This window comes from Panthera onca, chromosome C1, assembly GCF_046562875.1.
Source record: "Panthera onca isolate mPanOnc1 chromosome C1, mPanOnc1 haplotype 2, whole genome shotgun sequence".
Classification (NCBI taxonomy): Eukaryota; Metazoa; Chordata; class Mammalia; order Carnivora; family Felidae; genus Panthera; species Panthera onca.
In genome coordinates this window covers 51229129-51251839 of record NC_138346.1, presented here as the reverse complement: position 1 = coordinate 51251839, position 22711 = coordinate 51229129, and the positions used below count along the sequence as shown (strand labels likewise).

General features: G+C 39.5%; 1 protein-coding gene across 1 annotated transcript in view; it reads right to left on the bottom strand.

Annotated features, from left to right (window-relative positions):
* Positions 1 to 13291, bottom strand: part of FRZB (frizzled related protein) — a 32288-nt gene extending 18997 nt beyond the window's left edge. The window contains exons 1-3 of the mRNA XM_060622115.3: positions 13178 to 13291; positions 11660 to 12407; positions 4405 to 4449 (exon numbers count right to left, since the gene is read on the bottom strand). Coding sequence (XP_060478098.1) covers positions 4405 to 4449; positions 11660 to 12137 — 523 coding nt within the window. The 5' untranslated portion in view covers positions 12138 to 12407; positions 13178 to 13291. The remainder of the gene's footprint in view (positions 1 to 4404; positions 4450 to 11659; positions 12408 to 13177) is intronic.
* Positions 13292 to 22711: the final 9420 nt, after the last annotated feature.

The following is a 22711-nucleotide window of genomic DNA, read 5'->3' as shown; positions in this document are numbered from 1 at the left end:
AAAAAATAAACAAACATTAAAAAAATATATATCAACATTCTCTATAGAACTTTAAATGAGAACCAAAGTCTTAGAACAGAAATAATCAAAATGACCAGGATGCAATTAAAAAATTACTCTGCATATGAAGAACCAGAAAAATCTCAATTTGTATGGAAAAACAATCAGGTGACACAAATGTTAAAATTATCCAACAATAATCTCAAGGCAGTTCTTACAAAAATTCTCCAAAAAGTAATAGTGAACACCCTTGAAATGAATGGAAGGATAGAAAGTCTCAACAAAGAAATACAAGATATAATGAAGAACCAAGTGGAAATTTTGAACTTTGAAAATTGCAGGAACTGGAATAAAAAATTCACTAGATGGGCTCAGTAGAAGAATAGTGATGATCAAGTCACCGAACTTGAAGACAGACCAGGAGAAATTATAAAGATTGAGAGGGAAATGAGCAGATCTTTGGGGACCTGTGGGACAATAACAAATGCTCTAAGATTCACATCATCATAGATTTGGAAATAGAAGACAATGTGCTGTAAAAATAAATCTTGGAAGAAATAGTTGCTGAAACCTTCCCAAATTTGACACAAGGCAAAAATTTATAGACTCAAGAAACTCCATTAACCCTAAACAGGTTAAAACCAAAGAAATCAATGTCCAGGCATAGCACAATCCAACTGCTAAAAACTAAACACCAAGAAAAAAGCCTTGAAAGCAACCAGAGAAAACTGACACATTATATACAGGGTAACAATGATTTGAATGACTACCAATGTCCCTTGAGAAACACAGAAGTAAGTGGAATAACTTTTTTAAACACTGAATGAACTGCCAACCCGGAATTCTATATCCAATGAAAATACCCTTCAGGAATGAAGGTGAAATCTAGACATTTTCAGATAAAGCAAAACTGAGAGAATTTATTGCCACCAGAACTTCTTTAAAAGAAATGTTGAAGGAAGTTCTTCAGGTAGAAGGAATACTGGAAATCAGGAAAAAACAATAGAAATAGAAACATCTATGTAAACACAGTAGACTATTCTCTCTTTTTTTTTTTATTTTGAGAGAGAGAAAGGACATGAGTGGGGGGCAGAGGGGGAGGGAGAGAGAGAGGGAGAGAGAGAGGGAGAGAGAGAGGGAGAGAGAGAGGGAGAGAGAGAGGGAGGGAGAGAGAGAGAGAGAGAGAGAGAGAGAGAGAGAGAGAGAGAGAGAATATCTTAAGCAGGCTCCACACCCAGTGTGGAGCTCAACACAGGGCTTGATCCCATGACACTGGGATCAATCATGACCTGAGCCGAAATCCAGAGCTGGACGCTCAACCAACTGAGCCACCTAGGCACCCCTATTCTCCCCCTGAGTTGTTTAAAACATTTTTAATGGCTTAAAGAAAAAATACAACTACATATACTGTCATTATATATATATATATATTCACAAGATAAACCTATAACACAGAGAGATACATACACATGTGTGCATGAGGAAGAGAGATTCAAATAATCCAACATGAATCAGGATATAGAACACAGGAATGAAAAAGAGAGGGAACAAACAGAAACAAATAATAAAATGGTAGATCTAAATAAAAACATAACAATAACCACATTAGATGTAAATATCTCAATGCACCAATCAAAAGACAAAGATTGGTTAAAAGAACAAAAAAACCAATTCCAACAAAAAAATGACCCAATTATACTAGGTCTACAAGAAATTTGTTTAGAACATAATAATGTAGGTATGTTAAAAGTAAAAGGGTAAAGATACACCTTGTAAATACTGATAAAAAGAAAAATTGAAGTAGCTATATTAATGTCAAAGAAAATAGATTTTAAAGCAGAGAAAACTACCAGAGATAAAGAGCGACATTACATTATGAAGGGTCAATTCTCCAATAAGACATAAAAACACTAATTGTGGGGGCGGTTGGGTGGCTAAGTCAATTGAGTGTCCAACTCTTTTAAAAAAATTTCTTTTAACGTTTATTCATTTTTGAGACAGAGAGAGACAGAGCATGAATGGGGGAAGGTCAGAGAGAGAGGGAGACACAAAATATGAAACAGGCTCCAGGCTCTGAGCTCTCAGCACAGAGCCTGATGTGGGGCTCGAACTCACAGACCGCGAGATCATGACCTGAGCCAAAGTCAGAAGCCCAACCAACTGAGCCACCCAGGAGCCCCAAGTGTCAAACTCTTGATTTCAGCACAAGTCATGACCTCCTGGTTCATGAGTTCGAGCTCCATGTCTGCATTGTCAGTGCAGAGCCTGCTTGGGAATATCTCTCTCCCTTTCTCTCTGTCCTTCGCCTGTTCTCTCTCTCTTGTTCTCTCTCAAAGTAAACAAAAATTACAAAAATACTGTGAATGCACCAAATAACAGTTTCAGAATACCTGTACATGAAAAAAACAGAACTGAAAGAGAAATAGAAACATCTACGATATTTGGAGATTTATTCATCTCACAATGATCAATAGATCTAGTAGACAGAAAACAGGCAAGACTATAAAAGTACTAAACAACAGTATTAACTAATCTAATTGACATTTAAAGAACATTCCTCCCAACAATTGCAGAATATATATATATATTTTTCCCCCAAGTGTAAACAAAGCATTCACCAAATCATATCCTGGGTCATAGAATAAACCCTAACAAATTTAAAAGAATCAAAATTATACAAAGTGTATTCTCTATAGTAGAATTAGAATAACATAAAGCAAAGAGAAAAATCTCCAAACAGCAGCAAATTTAACAGCACAATCCTAAATAATTCATAAGTCAAATATGTAGTCTCAAGGGAAATTATAAACTATTTTAAAGTAAAGAATATTAAAATAAAACCTATCAAACTTTGTGAGATGCAAATAAAGCCATTCTTAGCATCAAATTACTATACTAGACAAGAATAAAGGTCTCAACTCATAACCTAAGCTTCTACCTTACGGGAAAAACAGACAGCAAAGCAAATCTTAAGCAAAGGAAGGAAATACTGAGGAGCAGAAATCAATAAAGTTGCAAATAAATAGAGAAAAATCAATGAAACCAAAAGATGGTTCTTTATATTCAGAATATATCACTTCTGTAATAGGTATGTGCTATCACTACACACCTATTAAAACGGCTAAGATTTAAAAAATAAAAAACTGAAAAAACCACATCCCAGAGAGGATGCACAGCAAGGGGAACACTTACACACCACTAGTGCAAAATCGAACAGCCATTTTTGGAAACAGTTCGGCAGCTTTTTTTTACAAAGTTAAACATACCCTTACTATCTAACCCCAGTAAGTTTATTCCCAGATATTTACCCTAGAGAAATGAAAACTTATGTTTATACAAAAACTTATACACAAATGTTTATAGTAGATCTACCCATGACTTACAACAGCTTGAAACAGCTCAATTATCCTTCAAGGCACGAATGGATAAACAAATGGTAATAGACTCAAGTAATAAAATATTTGGGAATTAAAATGAATCAACGATTGCTACATGCAGTAACAACTTGGATGAATCTCAAAGGCATTATAAGTGAAATAAGCCAATCTCAAAAGGTTACATACTCTACCATTCCATTTATATGATCATCTCAAAACCACAAAGCTATAGTGGAGAATAGATCAGTGATCACCAGTGGTTAAGGGTGGGAGAAGCTTGTAATTAGAAAGAGATAGTATGAGGAAGTTTCTTTTGAGGTGATACAACTGTCCTGTGTCTCGACTGTGGTAGTGTTTACACAAGTCTATATATGCATTAAAATTCATAGAACTCATAAAATCCACACAATTTTTAGTGGCCAAAAGGTCAATTTTATTATATGTTCATTTTTAAAATAAAATATAAATAATTAAGTTTACTTTTTAAATGTTTTATTTTTATTTATTTATTTTTGAAAGAGAGAGAGTGAGAGCACTCATGGGCAAGTGGGGAGGAGCAGAGAGAGGAAGGGAGAAAATTCCAAGTAGGCTCCACGCTGTAAGTGCAGAGCCCAATGTGGGGCTCAATCTCACAAACTGTGAGCTGAAATCAAGAGCTGGATAGACGTTTAACCAACTGAGCCAACCAGGTCCCCACATTTACTGTTAAAACTTAGGGTACAGGGTGGTGCCTGGGTGGTTCAGTAGGTTAAGTGTCCAACTTCAGCTGAGGTCATGATCTCACAATTCATGAGTTCAAGCCCCACATCGGGCTCTCTGCTGTTAGCACAGAGCCCGCTTCAGATCTTCTATCCCCCTCTCTCCCTCTCTCTCTTTCCCTCCCCCACTCTTTTCCTCCCTCTCAAAAATAATAAATATTAAAAACAAAAACATAGTGTACTGATGTCCCCAGATAAGACTTGAGTATCTAGGTTACAAAGACTAATTTGACTACAAATGAAAACTAGGAAGATAGTGATGTACTCACCACTGGCTCCTCTACAGTTTCCATTACTAGAATCCATAGGAAAATCTGAAAGTGATAAAATAAAGAATCATAATTTATTCATTATTATTTTGAGAATTCCCATATAAAAATCTAATTCAGTCATCAATTTAATTAAATCTAATTCAGTCATGTCTCAAGGAAGTGGATTCTTATTAGTGCCATGAGCTTGGCACGCTATTACTTATAGGTCAAATAAGGACAAGATCTATTTTGTGTGACTGAAAGAGGATATGTTCTTTTGAGTTCTCCTCAATTGTGCATAAAATTTCAGGATTTGGTAAGTTTTTGAGTCTCACGCAATTTCTGACACCATGAAGTCCATGCACATATTAGGCATTCACCCAACACTTGGGTCTTGATGACTAAAAGAAGCCAACACATCTCTTCAATAAATAGATGTATCACACATTACTAGCGTATATTTAAATTCTTGGTGCCTGAAGAAAACATTCAGAAAACATTCTCATGCCCTTTGTTACCTGTAAACAGTTGTTCAGCAGAAAGAAAGCATACCATGCAGGGACCAGTGCAATTAATAGATGTGGTAATAATTGGAAATTGTCAAGGACTCTTTTCATGATCCCATAATCCAAGAAAATGGTAACGATGAATGATAAATAGTAATTATATAAAGTTCTTCAGTGTTCTGGTTAGGAAAGCAGCCTCTAGGGGAGCCTGGGTGGCTCAGTCAGTTAAGGTCTGACTCTTGATTTAGGCTCAGGTCATGATCTCAGTTTGTGAGTTTGAGCCCTGTGTCAGGCTTTGCACTGACAGTGCAGAGCCTGCTTGGGATTCTCTCTCTGTCTCTCTCTGTCCCTCCCAACCCACCTCTCAAAAATAAATAAATATTTTTAAAAAAGGAAAAAGAATAAAAAAGCTGCCTCTAGTGAATAAGAGTGCCTCAGCAAAACACCCTGTGAGACTTGCTGAACTTAGCTATCCATTCTTATTGCTACTTCAACTCAGTACTTTTATATAAGTTTTAGATTTGTATTAATATGTTATGTTAAATAACTTATTGAAGTTTGTTCTGTTTATCCTAACAGAAAATAACATTCTTCTTCTGTCCTTTTTCTTCATAGGATATATCATGAATAAATTTTAAAAGGAGTGGTTAATACCATGTTAGGACAATAGTACTCAAAATTACTATTAATCAATTACATTCTCAGGCTTAGTAATCATCATCTGGTATTTAAAAAGCTCTGTACAAGGAAAGACAGTAACCATCAAATAGGCAGGCAACAAATACTTGATTCTAAAACATTAGGTTTGACTTAGTCATATACTATTAATTTAATGACTTTTATTCTATGCAAAGACTTTATTCATGATAAATGTATCCAAGTGTTAAAGTAACATGCCAATCAATGGTTTTATTTCTGAATAATTCCAATAATAATACATATATGACCTATACCAAAATGATCTTTTTGTAAATGAAGAAATTATATTAAACCACATGTAAAATAATTGTTTAGTGTCGAAATGTTGAAATAAAAATGTAAAAAATCTCTTGGAAAAAAAACAACCCTTTGATATAGTTGAATCTAGGAAAGTGGTTTTACTACTCTCATTCTTACAGAAAAATGTTTCTTCATTTTTAAAAGTGCTTAGAAGTCAATTGGTAGAATTATAAGAGAAAAAAGTTATCTGGTCATAAATAATCCAAAAAAAATGTTTTCATAAAGTTAAACTTAGGAATTCCAACAGTATCATCCTAAGTTAAAATAGCAGGCATTATTAGGTTGTATGCCCCAAGAATTTCTAGTAGGGGTCATAGAAGTTTCCAGAAGAAGAGTCCTAAAGGAGCTGGGGAGGGTTGGGTGGGGGGTGCGTTCCACATAGAAAATCACATGTGTAAGAAATATGGAAAGAAATTGCAGTACTCACCAAGGGACCTGCAAGTCTTCCAGTGTGGCTAAAATAGAGAAAGTTGTGAGCAGAGAGAAATGAAGCTAGAGAGGTAGGAAGGGATGAAGTCACAAAGGCTAGAGACAGACACCAAAGGATTTTAAGCAACAGATTGACATTTCAGAAAGATCACCCTGTTGGAATATGGAGGGACAATACTGGAAGTAAGCAAGCCGATTATTACCCCATGGCCATAATCCATGTGACACATGTGGAGACCCAAACTTAGAGAGCAGCATCAGAGAAGGAGGGAAGGAAACTGGATTCAGAGTAGATCCATAACACTTAATACCCATTAAATGTGGGGTGGGGGGGGGGTGGCGGTAAAGAATAGGGTAGAATCAAGGATGACTCCCAGGCCTGGAGCATGGGTATGCTGGTGCCTCGTAACCATATAAAAAAATACTCAAAAAGAATAGGCAAATGAGGAGAAGGAAAGGAGGAGTTCACTTTGTGGCATGATGAGATTGAAGGGCTCGGGATTAGATGTGAGAATCTGGAATGTACTCTTATCTCAAAAGTGTAGTGAAGTAGTTATCTCTTATCTTTTGGAATCCCTGTCCAGAGCTGTCTTTTATTCTCTTAAGCTATATATAAGTGAGCTTTCAAAATACAATGGACAAAACTTGATCCATTAACTGCAATCTGACAAAAGACACAGATTCTCTCAAAAGTTATGAATCACCTCTTTCTTCTTAAGACAGCAAGTGTATTGGAGAATGATTTCTGGTTTGAATCTTCTCTCTCTTAATAGCTTTATGACCTTGCACAAGTCACTTATATGCCTCAGCTTCCTTTTCTTCAAAATGGGAATAATAGTACCCACCAGGTAGTTATTACAGTAAATTGAAATGCATAACACACTTAAAACAGCAGATGAAACATGCTAGTGTTATTAGTTCTTATTCTGGTTGCTAACAATCCATGAGAGGACATATCCTTTCCTCAATCACATTGTTATTAAACACTTACATTGTGCTTTGCCATTCATCGATCACTTCACATGAATAGTTCTCTTATTCTTCTCTATTCACAATGTCAATCTTGAATGACTTGCTCAAGGTCTAACATTAATGGCAAAGGTGGAATACCAACTAAGGGTCTAGAGCTCTAAAACTGTGCAATTGCAGAAATATAACCAATTCTTAATTATTCAAAACTGTATGTCTCTTCTTTCTATACACCTAGCAGAGAGAGAAAGGCCAAATAGAACTTAAGTCAGTTTTGCTATTTATAGCAACAACTATTTGGAAGTCTGGTAGGAATGAAATTTTAAAAAATGAATCATTAAGATTTGGGGGCTACATAAGATTTTATTACCACAAATAATTAGGTCAGCTGTGATGAAATACCGTAACTCTCTGAGATAGTCTCTTCCCTACCCCACCCAGAATGCCTTTCAGTATTTTATGTAATGAAGCATCTTTAGGGGTGCCTGGGTGGCTCAGGCGGTTAAGCGTCTGAATCTTGGTTTCATCTCAGGTCACAATCTCACAGTTCGTGAGTTCAAGCCCCATGTCAGGCTCGCAGCTGGCAGCATGGAGCCTGCCTGGGACTCTTTCTCTCTTTCTCTCTCTCTGCCCCTTCCCTGCTCATGCTCTCTCTAAATAAAAAAATTTTTAAAAATCTTTAAAACTGTGTTCTCTCCAGTCTTAATCTAAAATTTCCATTTCTTCTTTCCATTCCATTTTCCTCCTATCACACTAAATAATTTTTCCTTCTCGGTATTTGGCCCCTCAAATATTTGTAGAGCAGGGCTGAAGAAAAGGCTGCCTGTTTCTCAGAGAGCAGAGATATGACTAAACAGCAGTACATGCATGTGAAAGCTGGCATGGTCCAGGCAGCAAGAGAGGGCCTGGCGAAATGTGTTGAGCCAGAACTGAGGTGACGAGCTAACACTACCGCAGAAACCAGCAATGACTGAGGATTGATTATAAAACCCTTGGCATGGTGAACCATGGGTACTGAATAAATAGCTGGGAAATATCATACATAAGTTTTCTTAAATTCTTGATCTCTACACATCCAAGATCAACTATTTATAATTAACAGACATCCATCAGACTCATTCTCTCTTCCTGTTGCTCCCAAAGGGATTTGTTCTTGATCCCGAGGTCCAGGTTAATTTGTGTAAAATGAAATATTAAGCTTGTGTGTTCAGAAGTAAGATCTGCTTGTCCAGGTGGGTCCCCATATGGAGCTTGTTTTCCAGAGCTGAAGTGATCTAGGCTGTATCTGCATTGACCAGCCTACCGTTTCAAAAAAGAAAACATCATTTTGATACCACAATGATACCCATGGCGAAAAAGCAATAGCAGCAGCACCAATCTGTTAGGGACGATGTCCCAGGTACCATGATCTTTAACTTCATCTTCACCATGCCTGTGGGATGTAGGCAGTGCTGTTGCCATGATACAGACCAGAAAACTTTAAACCAGAGAGGTTATATAATTTCCCTGCAATAACACTTGATAGGAAGCAGAGTCCAGATTCAACACCTGGCCTGCTGGGCTCCTACCCACACTCTTTACTCGCCATACAATACTGAAGACAGGACTAGAGGTCTTAACTGGCAGAAATGAATCCTCCGATAAAGCAGTTGTGCATGAAGCCACAACTCCATAGTAAATATACAATGTGGAAAAAGAATACATTTAATGTGAATTTGTTGGTAAGGGTCAGGATAGGATCTTTTTTTTTTTTTTTTTTAACATATGCTGGCCCCTAGTATTTCGAAAGCAAAAAGTAGTTTGAAGCACTGCCCCATTTCAACACGTAAATGGGCCTAAACTTGCTTGTGGAATCCTACTGTGCCAGGAGGGAAGAGACCCATGTGAAAATGGTAGGACTTGCAAATCCTCTTGGCATTGAAGGAATGTGAAGGGTGGCCTCTTTTATTCAGGGAGACCTCATTTTTGTATTCGGCTGGATTCTAGTCATAAAACATAAGTGATTCTGTTTATACCTAGAGGAAGAAAAAAAGCTGCTTCACGGACGATCCTATCCCACTGAACCAAGCAGTATATTGCATCGTAAATTAAACTGGCCACATATGGTAGTTACTAAGTAACTCCAGGTGTCCAACAGTTTGACCCAGGATAGGGAATGAAATTTTCAGCAAGCTGGCCTTGGAAGTCAGGGGACCCTTCGGGTTAGAATCCACCTCTCCATTCCCCATCCCCACCTCCCCTTAAGCTCCCACCTGCCGCCAGGGCCAAGGACTCACACTGAAGGTTGTGGTAAAGGGAGGGAAAAGGGAGACCATCACAAAAATATGGTTCCTACTGCCGCCTACCCCTACCTATTTTTCCAGCAAGGATGCTGTCAACAAAGCAGCTATTATGGCCTTTGAAAGCAGCTCAGAAATCATGTCCCACTTAGTGACAAATTGTTTCCATGCATGTCCTATTTGAGAGCTTCAATGAGGCAGTTGTTCTGCATTTGGTCCCCAACGATAGGTAATTCAGGGACACTTAAGGAAGCTGCTTCCCATCCATATTGACCACAGCGTTTGAAAGCTGTTCATCTTGCCAAACCTCTCTCATTTGAGGTCCATCTCGAAGAGAGGTTTCAGAGCAAGTCTTTTCCTTTAACGGGAGGAAAGCATTTCAGAGTGAACCATAGCCACCTCATTCCAGGTCATTGGCCTGAGCAAAGCACCAGTATTTAACAGATTCTAAGTGTCTGGCAAACCAGGGCAGCAACTGACCAAGCTCTTCCAGAAGCTGCGCAGACTGTGACTCAAGAGTGTTCTTTGAGCCCAAAGATTAAGAAGAAATACATTTCTTTCTGCTTACATTATACAGCCAGTTATTCGTTCTTGATTAAAACCAAGACGACTTAATAGGTGTATTCAAAGAGTGATTAAGTGAGGGGACCATGGAAAAGCTTCTGGAATCTTTCTGTTCAGTTTTGGTTTTACAGCTATTTGTACTCTCTGCCTCTCCACTCATTTTATGGTAAGCATGTCAATGTGCACAGAAAACAATTTTTCCAAATCAATTCTCTGACAGCCAAGAACTGTTACCTAGAGATGGACTATGGGCCTGAGCTTAAGCTGAGCAGGTCAAGTGGCAGGAGGAAAAATTTGACACCCAGGAAATGAACAGAGGAGGCAATCGAGTCAGCACATTTAATAACAGAGTTCATCTGGGGAAGGTATGAAAGAGAACAGACCATAACAAATATGAAATTCTATGAAGGGTGAAATTTGAGTTGAGGGGTAATTGGTAGGAGTGCTATTAAGTGAGAATTAAATGAACCATAATGAACCAGGTTTAGCTGGGGTCTTCAGAGTTATGACTGTCCTAATTAGACCAAATACTAGTGAGAAAACTTGTGGTTGATTCCATTAAATGCAGAACTACAGTCAAGCTTTACAGTAGGGAAAGATGAAAATGAATGTGTGGTTGGTGCACACACAGCACAAAAGGCATGAAATAAGGTATTAAAGACATATTTGCAGGGCATAACAAACAGTAGGGCAAGGGGTGAGATTAAAAGTAACATTACGTGAGCATATGATGATAGCACACCTTAAATATAACTCCTTTCATCCATATGTCATTTACAAAAGGACTTGAAGGCATGTGGGAATGTGAAAAGAGCCCAGCAATTCACTTCGCCAGCTCTGTGGCTGGGAGCAAGTCACAGAAGCTAATTAGCAGTGCATAGCAATGTTTCACAGCTGTTTCAGTCTGGAATGGAAGAACAATTTATCTCATTGAAAGGACGAAGAAATTTAAGGTGAAGGTAATTGCTCAAATTGGACTTTGAGCAAACACATATCACTAACATCTGTGGGTTGGAGTAAGATTACTGAAATTATCTAGGCATTTTTAATGATTAGAAGAAAATGGTGCTTCAGTTTTTCTGTTTTCACCATACAATCTTGACAAGCAGCTACAACAGGAAAAATACGGAAAATGCGTGATTGAGAATGCAAGAGAATCCGGCAAGAAAGTTCAGTGACTGTAAACAAATTAAGAAAGTAAAAAAAGAGCATCACTATGCAAGATGTGGTTACTTAGACATGGAAAGCATGGAAAGCGCAGGGTCACTGTTGAGCACGAGTGTGACGGGGAGTGGAATGAACTGCAAGTTTTAGAAAGACGGATAGCCTATCGGAATGGAGTGCATCAGTCTGGAAGAGAGAAGAAAGAAGTGGTGCTCCAGAGAGGAGTGATGAAGAGAAGCGACCCCAAGGAAAAAAAAAAAGGGGGGGGGGTGCAGAATTAGAGAGTAAAAGGCGAGTAACAAAAACTCCGAGAAGTGGGGTAGCTAAAGGTCGGGACGGAGGCTGGGCCAGAGCCGGACTCACCCGCTCCGTCCGCGGTAACGATGGCCTCGGGAGAGATGCACACGCCACGGTCATAAACAGGCAGCTCCTCGCAGGCCAGACTCTCGGGCCACGAGTGGCGGTACTTGATGAGGATGGGCTCGCAGCCCTGCCGGGCCCTCTCGCACACAGACTTGCAGGGCTTGATGGGCTCGTGCTGGAAGTCAATGGTGCAGATGGGCGCATACATGGCACAGAGGAAGAAGAGCAGATCCGGGCTGCACTGGGTGCCCAGCAGACCTTCGAACTGCTCAATGGCCAGGATGGCGTTAGCCTGGGTGCTGTGGTGCAGGTGGTTGGGCATCTTGGTCATGTTCCAGGGCAGGGACTTGCACAGGGGGATGCGCACGGGCTCGCAGGCTGCAGCTCGTGCTCCGGGCACCCAGAGCAGACAGAGCGCAGCCAGGGCGAGCAGCCCGGCCCGCAGCAGCAGCATCCCTCCTGGACCGCCGCAGACCATGATCCCGGCAGGACGGGGCAGGGTTCAGCAGTGCCGAGGACGCCGACAGGCCCGCTTCGCGGTCCCCTCTTCCCCCCTGGAAGTGGACACAATGATCTGGGAGCTTCTCCTCCCCCGACGATCTCAGTTTCTTTCCTTGGATCAAATTCCCCCAATGGGGTCCCACGAGCTCCGCCGGCCTCCGGCCGCCGCCGCCCCTGCCTCTCTGGCTGTTCTTTCCCGACGTCTAAGCCTTCTGGGGCAGCAGCATCTATTTATTCCTCGCTCCCTCTGGCAGAAGCGTCAGATTCGCAGATGAATCAGATTAGAGGAAAACAAGAGGAAGCGAGGGAGAAATAAAATCAAAAGTAGAATTCAGCTGAGGCAGTTGGAGCTCTGGACTGTCACGTCCCCTGGATTATAAAAAGGTGCTAACAGAAGCATGAAATTCTCCAACGGGGGAAGGAGGGGCTGGGGCGGGGGAGGGGAAACCAGAGGGAAAAGACTCCTAATGGAGGAGGAGGGTGCTGTAAGAGTTTCAGTTCTTGTAGGCTGAGCAAAAAGATCCAGGTCTTGGTGGGAGTTGACGCTGCTGCAGCAGCGACCGCCGCAGGCAGGAAGGACCAGCCGGAGGAGCCTCGGCGCGAGAGGTCTGTGCCTCGGACCCGCTGCGCTCCACTTTCCCACCTCCGGGCCAGAGAGGCAGCCCCGCCCCCACCCCCCACCGCCAACCCCTCGGTGCAGTCCCAGCCCTCCAATGCCAGCTCCTCTTCCTGGGATGGGAGCGGGGGTGGGGGTGGGGGGAAAGACAAGGTCTGCCGGTTGGAGGCAGAGGGGAGGGAAGCCTCGAGAAGCAGCCAGGATGCCGTAACGCAACACAGCGCTGACTTGAGACGTGCACCTCTTTCCCATCTCCACGCTGGCTCCAAAGAAAAGCCCCCAGACCCTCGCTGAAAGCCCACCCCAATCCCTGACGGAGGAGTACCAAGTTCCCCACTTCGGAGCCCACCCAAGCACCCTCACTCCCTGGAGATAGCTCTTCAGGCAAACTACCGCTTTACCTCTGCGCATCACCAGCTCTGCGCAAAGTCAGACTTCAGGAGGAAGGACTTCAGCAGTGTCACTTTAAATGTCCAAGTCACAGAAAACACAGCCCCCTGCGTGCAGTGGTGAGGGTTTATCAACCCAGAGTTCAGGACTACAGAAGTCTGCATTATGAATAACAAAGTGGTGGGCGGGGGAGGGGGGGGCAGCCTTTCATAAAAAGGAAAGAAATCTGTACGTAATACAAGTAGGCCACCAGAAGCAAGAAACGGGTTTTTAAAAAAGCATTTTTTTCTTTGCCCTGCAGAATTAGAACTTTGGAGTTTTGCTTCTTAAGGTGAAGAGTGAAAAACTACCTGCTTTGAAGTATCTGGTTTTTGTTTTGTTTTGTTTTCTGATTTTACTCACTAAAATAAAATGGCATTTATTATTCAACTCTTGTCACCAAGGATTTCACCTAACACTTGAAAGAAATGTGTAGGAAAATTACACCACACAGGTAATAATAATCATGATGATGATAACAATAAAACCCTTCCCATCCAAATTAGCTCAATCTAGAGAAGAAAATAGAAACCAGATCCCCTCCTGGTCTTCTCTGTCACTAATGAGCCACATCTTTTCCTTCCTCTCCCCCTCTGCCTTCTCAGGGCATATTGTAAATGGAATGACCTATTGAGGCCCTGCACCCTGCCCTTTAACCCAGCAAAAGGATTGTAGAATGTCAGAAAACACAGCTTTCATTGAGAAGAGAAAGAAACCTTAAAACAAAACAGGAAGTCACCTTTGCCCTGCATCATTGAAATATTTCACTGCTTTAATCCAGCCATTTCTCAGAGTCAACAAGAAGCAGAAAAATGATGCCCCCGCTTTAGAGCACACAGGGAGTTGTGGGTGTCCATTCCCCATCATTGACCTGATGGCACTTACAAAACATCAGTGCTCACTTGAGTTTATGAAATTTTATCTCTAAAATGACCATAAAGAGCAGTTTGTGACTATAGTAAATTTCTTCAGAAGCAAGTTTGTTCCACTTAGGAGAAAACACAACAGATGGTAGATAGGGAGTCATTTAGTACAAACTTTGCCTGGTCTACAATTATTTCATGTAATGTAAGAAAACAAAGCCAAAATTGTATAAATGAATTAGATGAAAGATGATATAGCAAGTAAAATTTGGGGGGAAAAAACAAATTTGAAAGAGTCAATATTAGAACATTTGGGGGAATCCATATTTTGAAATGTAGGTGGAATTTTCAATAAATTATAAGAAGGAAGTGAACCATAGATGCAACAGATTGTTTGCTATATGTGTTTCCCTGTTTGCCATAAGTCTTTCAGTATAAGAGGAAACAAGCTAATTGTTTTTATGGTTCCACAACTGTCTGAAACAAAAGCTTACTTTCCTTCCCCTTCACAGAAGTTAATTATCCACTTTGTCTAACATGTCCCCTCACAATTTTAGTCTCTAATCCAAACTTGTCTTTATCAACACCCAAAATAAATTTCACTGCCTCCCACATGTCTTTTTGAATACACTGCCTGGTTTTGTTCATTTTTCTAGTTAGTTCCTCTTGAACTTTGTTCATTTGTGCAAATTATTCTTTAGCACCTGTCAATTTATTGCTTTAAAATATTTTTCTTTTGTTATTTCATCTGGGTGTGCCCTGCCTTCCTAAATAGTATGTATGATTTTCTTCAAGAAGAGAATTCATCCTCTATGTCTTTTGAAATAAGCATTTGAGAAATGTGAGCTGATGGAATTTGGGATGCAATATTTTAAATATTAAAACATAAATGTCTAAAAACATATAATAAATAAATGCCTTAAAGAGAAATAAAATACAGGGGCGCCTGGGTGGCTCAGTTGGTTAAGCGTCCAACTTTGGCTTAGGTCATGATCTCAGGGGTTCGCGAGTCTGAGCCCCACGTGGGGCTCTCTGCTGACAGTTCAGAGCCTGGAGCCTGATTCAGATTCTGCATCTCCCTCTCCCTGCCCCTCCCCACCCATGCTCTGTCTCTGTCTATCTCTCAAAAATAAACAAAATGTAAAAAAAAATTAAGAAAAGAGAAATAAAATACAGTTTGAATAAATAGAGTGAAGTCTGAAAACCAAGCTATGTGATCATGAAGGAAACACAAATTAGATAAGGAATACAGTCTCCACTAGTAGATGAGCCATGCCCCTAAAAGTGAGTGCCTTCCAAAAGGCCCACATTTACAGAAAATTAAGGGAAGGTTGAAACCTGATTCCTCAGAGGAAATGGGTCATAGGTAATTTGTTTCTCTTATGTTATGTTTCTCTTATGTTATTTTAAGGTTTTATTTAACAAGCATTGAACTGACCCTGATCCATTAGGACCCTGATCCTAATGTAAAAGTGCACCAGGGCTGTGTGATAGCCGCCTGTTTTAGATATCTCTCCACATCTGTTGAAAAGGCATTAAGGTAAATAATCTGCAGGGAACACATAAGTGGCTGTAGAATTGAAGCTTTTAAAGGAAATTTTGATGGGCAGAGCAACAGGGATCTTTTAAAACTCACTCTCTAGAACTAAGGATGAAAATCACAGATTTTTACAGTGGGTTTTATGTTTGAGAAAGTTATGAAGGTGGCAAATGCAAACTATTAGTGTACCAATACCCTACTGAAAAATATCTTATGAACCCTAGATTTCAGGACCTTGAAAGGCTCCCCAACACACATCTCAGGCCTTTTAAGGGGGTGAGGGCAGTTCAGAGTAACCATGTGGCATGTGACTCTCTGAGAGGCAGCATAGCACCCATCTCCAGCACCTATTTGGGACTGTGAGTCAATTCTGGGCTCAACAGCTGCTTGGAAGTACCCCCAGACCTAGGCATGGCCAGTCTTCTTAGAATGCATGATGGCATTGGCATTTCATCTAACTTCCTGACAAGGGTTCCAGTGGTGATTTCAAGGAAAGATCTTCCTGTATAGAATTGTTGAATCATTATATTGTACACCTGAAACTGATATAACATTGTATGTTAACTATACTGGCATTAAAATTGTTTTAAATAAAAATAAATATGGACAGGAAAAAAAAAGAAATAAAAGATCTTTCACTGTGAAATAGCCTTCTTTCCAAAATTTAAATTTGACCAATTTCAAAAAAAAAAAAAAAAAAAAAAAAGAATTTGTGATGTATTTTGTCAACAATTTAAGTATTAATATGCTTTTTCATCTGGTAAATACACTTTAAACTTACCCCAGGTTTGTGCTTGTAAGACAATCTACATCTGTCCTTTAAGAAAATGTGGTTACATTGTTTTGTTTTGTTTTGTGTTTTTGACATCACACACAAGCAGGGGAGAGGGGAAGAGGGAGAGACAGAGAGAATCTTAAGCAGGCTCCACGCTCAACGTGGGCTCAATCCCACAACCCTGGGATCATGACCTGAGCTGAAATCAAGAGTCAACCACTCAACTGACTCAGCCACCCAGGCACCCAAAAAAACGTGCTTACGTTTCTTCAAGCAGGGCTGATGTGTGCAATAATTAACAACTAGTACAGCATGGGCATCCATCAGTCAGAATGACTGAGGCCAGTCCCATTCTGTACCAACTGGGGATCAGCCCTAGGTACCCAGGGAGCAAGAGAACTAGTGTTTATTGAGTGCCTACTATCTGTGAGGCATATAAACCATACGATACTTACAAGAGGTATTAATTCCAAAGATGAAGAAACTGAGGCTCAGAGGAAAGAAGGACTTACCCAAAGTTCTCACAGCTAGATAAGGGCCAGTCAGAGATGGGACTTGAATCCATGCTCCTTCCCCAACTCCAACAATCACACTTTTTCCTAAGCAGAAAGGATTTGGGAATGGGAAAGACCACGGCTTTCTGTGGACCTAGGTCTTAGCCTGAACCCTGTCCACACTGCTTATCAGACACTGACTGTGCCCGCCACCCAGGAATAGAATGCAAATCCTTGTGCTTCGAATGGGGAGACCTTCCTGCTTCATGGCCTCATTCAAGCTGTTCTGTGCACCTAGAAATTCCTCAAGTTCCACTTTAAGAAGATATTACCTGTCCAGTCTCCAAACAATCCAGAAAAGCTTCCCACCTGTTAGGTACATCAACATTAAGGCAGTGACTCTCAAACTGTGACCTGTAGCAAAATCCCCTGCAGGACTATTGAAAACACAGATTGTGTGGGCCTCATCCAGAATTTCTGGTATGGTGGGTCCTCTGGGGGTAGGGCCTGAGAATTTGCATTTCTCATATGTTCCCATGTAATGCTGATACTGCTGTCCAGGGACAACACTTTGAGAATCACTCTTTTGAACTAGATATGAAGCCTTGATTTGCCTTAGTAAACTTTGCATGCTTATATAAAGCTTTCATTTTTATGGAAACCAATTTGACAATAAACTTCATATATTGAAAAAAAAAAGCTTTCATTTTTTAATCTCCTGCCTATCTTTTCTTACAAGGAACTTAGAAACATGATTTCAATAAAGCAGCCTAATATCTAAATTATACTCTGAAGGGAGGCCAGGGAGGAAGACAGGACTAGATTTGTCTACTAGTTACTCAAAGGTCAACCTCAGAGCCCCAGTGAGAGTTGACAATACTATCAGCTACTCTCAGACCCTAATGTACTTTCCTAAGGGAAAATAGCAACACTCCACCCCCACTGCTACAAAAGAACAATAGATCCACTTCAAAGAAGTTCCAGAAGCAACCATAGTATCTTAGTAATGGAATGAACCTCAGCAATTTAGCCTACCCACCTGTTCCTCCCCCCTTAACCTCCTAGGCTTCCCTATCTTATTTTGGGGAGAAAAAAAAAAACAAACCTCAGAAAAATAACTTAGGTAAAGCCATGAAGTCACTTAATGGCAGTTAACAGGCTCAGTTCAATATTCTTTCCAATTACACCATCCTTCTCTGTTGGAAGTGTGTTTTCCTTACATTTGGAAACACCAACGCCTATATACAATATGTATGACAACTAAACATAATGGTATTCAGCTTTCACAATCCCTTAAAATCATCCAAACCTCCCAAACAACCCAAATGGACTTGGGGTCCAGAAGGGGAGGTAAGGGACACATCCAAGAGGACCTCAGACTGTAGTGCTTCCCCTGTCTAATGTCAGTTGAAACCCAGATGAACCTGAATTTCTTTCAAATCTCCCTTTGACAAGATTTAATTACAGATGATTTCTAGAATACCCTTTTACCATCTTACTCTAGAATAGACCTGCATGTTTTGCTACGTCTTTCATCGTATATACTTAAAATCTTTATTTACTCCTCAGTTCCCCCTCTGATGGTGATAGAAGGGAAGTCAAGTGGCACAGAGGTCATTCCAACATGGGCTTTTGGCTTGAGTTATGACTGAATAACTGAGCAACTGACTGTGACCATCAAGGCCAAGTTAGAAAATGGCCTTAAAATAATCCCCACAATATTAGAAATCCTGCAAAACAGTAAGAAGCAATAACCTGGCCAGTTCACAGTCATCTGAGATTTGTTAAATGTGAGTCATATACCTCATGTTTAACCTGGAAGATGAATCACTCTCCTCCATGCATATATAAATAATGAGAACATGAATCTGCCAAATTAGCAAATATATCAATTACTAGACCCAATGAATTTTTTTAAAGTCTAAAATTGTTTCTTCAGGTTTGAAGGATAAATGTCCATCAGAATATCAGAAATTGCTATTGAAAGATTTCTAGGGTCAAAATGAGATATTTCAAAATAATTTAGCCATTGGAAAAGGCCTAAATCTTGACATGGATCCTCCTAGTATTAACAAAACCTTTCTTGAGACTACGCTTATTATCTCTATATCACCAATCAACTAATTTACCCCATGTGAGAATCCTGGCCCACTGACCTTGCTAACCCAAGAACATTAATCATCTTGTTCAGTCTTTCCCCCATGATCCTTCCTCTTTTTTTTTTTTTTTATTGCTTATTTATTTATTTTGAGAGAGAGAGAGAGCATGAGCAGGGGAAGGGCAGAGAGAAAGGGAGAGAGAGAATCCCAAGCAGACTCCATGCCGTCAGCACAGAGCCTGACACGGGGCTCAATCCCATGTACCATGAGATCATGACCTGAGTGAGAATCAAGAGTCGGACACTCAATCGACTGAGCCACCCAGGCACACCCCCATGATCCTTTCTAATTGATGCCCTGACCCTCAAGATGCCCCTCATCTACTTTACTCTTCCCATCACTGGCTAATAACTCTACCTCTAACACTCTTTCACCCTTTCCATTTTTCCTTCATAAAGAACTGGATCATGAGGAGGCAAATGCAGATGTTATTTTATTCTTCCTCTGTATCTTGTTTTGTTATTATCTGCCTGAAATTTGTCCCTGGGAAATCTATTTTCCTCACTCAAACTTGGGCTCCTTTTTTCATGTATTTATTCACTAAGTTGGAAGCAGAAAAAGCTGGAATTTCATCAGACCAGAGGTTTGAATCTTGTAGACTGTATCATAATAACAAACACTTATACAGCATCTGTTATGATTCACGATATGCCAGGCACAATTAAAGCATCTAACTCATTCAATCATCATAACAGCTCTATAACACAGGACCATTGTTACTCCCATTTTATGAATGAGGAAGCTGAGCCACAGAGGGAATCATTTCCCCAAGAACTTACGACTTCATCAGAGGTCATAGCAGGATTCCGATTCAGACAATCCAGCTGCAAAGCCTGAACATTTCCACTTAGCACTGCATCGCTCTACGTGAGAAGTTGCTCCTTCCCTAGAGGCAGCACCCACGAGGAGCGGTTTGGTATGCTTTTATTTCATATAAATACTCTACCTACTAAACTGCATGACATTCCTCAGGTATCTATTTTTAATAACACTTGTGTTAAGATATAATTTATATAAAATATAAAAGCTTTACTCTTTTAAAGCCTACAATCCAGTGGTTCTTAGCTCATTCACAGAGTTATGTAACACCATGAATCCATAAAAGGAACCATACCCATTAGCAGTCACTTCTCATTTCCCCTTAATCCCTTCAGCCCTAGATAACAACTAATCTACATTCTGTATTTATAGATTTGCCTATTTTAGACATATATATGCACGTCCATAGAAATGGAATCATGCAATATGAGTTCTTTGGGACTGGCTTCTTCCACCTCCTATAATGTTCTTAGGTTCATCTATGTTGTAGCCAAAAGGGGGAAAAAAATCCAAATATCCATCAGCTGATGGGCATCTGTTTTGTTTTTTTTTTACACTTTTGAGCTATTATGAATAATGCTGCTGTAATATTTGTGTACACATTTTTGTGTGGATCTATGTTTTCATTTCTATTGGGTATATACTCAGGAGTGAACTAAATTGCTGGATCATAAATAACTTTATGTTTAACTTTTTGAGGAACCGCCAAACTCTTTTCTAAGTCACTATACCATTTTGCATTCCTACCAGCAATGTAAAAGGTTCCAATTTCCCCACATCTTTGCCAACACTTACTATAAATGTCTGTCTTTTTTATTATCACAATCCTCATGAGTGTGAAATGACATCTCATTGTGATTTCGATGTGTATTTTCTTAACGACTATTCATAGTAAGCATCTTTTCAAGTACTTATTTGCTATTTATATATCATCTCTGGGGAAATCTCAATTCAGATTCTTTGCATTTTTTAATTGGGTTGTTTGTCCTTGATGATTTTGCTTGTTTTGTTTTGTTCTGAGTTGTAGGAGTTCTTTATATAGTCTAGACACAAGTCCCTTATCAGATAGATGATTTACAAATATCTTTTCTCATTCTATGGTTTGTCTTTTCATTTGCTTAACAGTTCTCTTTGAAGCACAAAAGTTTCAATATTGATGAAGTTCAATTTTTTTTCTTTTGCCCCTTGTGCTTTCTATTGTTATATATATCTAAGAAGGCTTTGAGTAACCCAAAATCACAAAGATTTAATCTTCTGCTTTCTTCTAAAAATTTTATAGTTTTTGCTGTTGTGCTTAGAGCTATGATCCATTTTGAGCTAGTTTTTGTGCAGTGTGAGGAAGAGGTCCAACTCCATTCTTTTGCATGTGCCTATCTAGTTGTCTCAGCACAATTTGCAGAAAAGATTATTCCTTCCCCATTTCATTGTCTTGACATCTCTATCAAAAATCAAGTGAACATAAATGTAAAGGATCATTCTGGATTCTCAATTCTATTCTACTGATTCTCTTGATATCCTGGTTCATTCTGATGATAATTAGTGAAGACCTTAACACCAAGATTGGTTTTATTTAGGAAACGTTGTGTAAAGCCTGTCTTCTTTGAGCAATCTCTCAGAAATAATAAGGCAAGACAGGAAGATTATAATTTTCAAATCCCACCCTGAGTGTATGACTGATATGTTATTAATTGAACACAATGGCAAATAATGTTTTGAACCCAAAGGAAAAGCATCTGGTTATACCCACTACTTATTATAACATTATGATGTAGGATAGTCTCTGGAATAATTCTAGGAGAGAATTATACCTTCTATCTCTAAATAAAAACTTGTTTTTACTTATATCCTTATAAGAAATAAGATTCTGAGGCTATATAGAAAATATTTAAGAACTATAGTTAATAATAAGTAATGTGTTATTTTGATTCTCAGTATTTGCTATCAATCTGATCATGTACATTGTTAAAGTGACAGAGAAGTGAGAGCCTCTCCAATTCCTTGCTTGACCTGATGAGGTTTAGGATTTGATAGGATTTTGCACATAGGTCTTCTGGGAAACCACTCCCTTCCCCCTAGATACGTGTTCTATAACAGGCAACGTGGTACTTGGGAAAGTTTCCCAGAGAGAGAATCAGGGAAAGATCTTAAATAGAGTTAACATCACTCAATTATTCCATCTGAGGTGAAAAGGGAGATAGGGACAAAAAATTAGCCATCTCTTGGTCCTGCCAAAAATAAAAGCCTGGCAAAGTTACGAAAACAACAACACACATGAAGATCAGTTAAGGCCATCCAGGTATTTCCTAAGTACAGAATTTCTGTAAATCTACCTCCTTTTCTGATGGAAGCTCAGATTTTGACTTTTCACTAGTAACTGCCAAACAAAAACATTTTGAATTTTTTTAATATTTTGCAACAGTAAAAAATAGCATCCCTTTTCTTAGATTTCCTTTCTCACCAAATTCGAAACTAAAGTGTTTTTAACTTGTGAGCATAATATAATCTGCTTTGAATGAAAACAGTTTATAGTTCTTCAAGAGGGCCTTGGAGGCAAGTGTCCATTGACATCCATTTATACTGTTATAAACAATATAAATGTTTTCATGTTTTTTTATTACAGTAATTATGATGGTGATTAACACAATGACAACATAGCTATTAAGGTCTAAAAATCTGTGCCCAGTTGAACCAAACTGGACAGGATTCAGAAGAAACATGAAATGTTTCTTTTTTTTGAGGCGGGGGGGGGGGGGTGGTGGGAAGTGATGGAATATAATCTCTGGAAAAACCTTAAAGAATATTGCTATCCTGGAGGAGATAATTCATCCATTCATTTATTGAACACTTGTTGTTGGC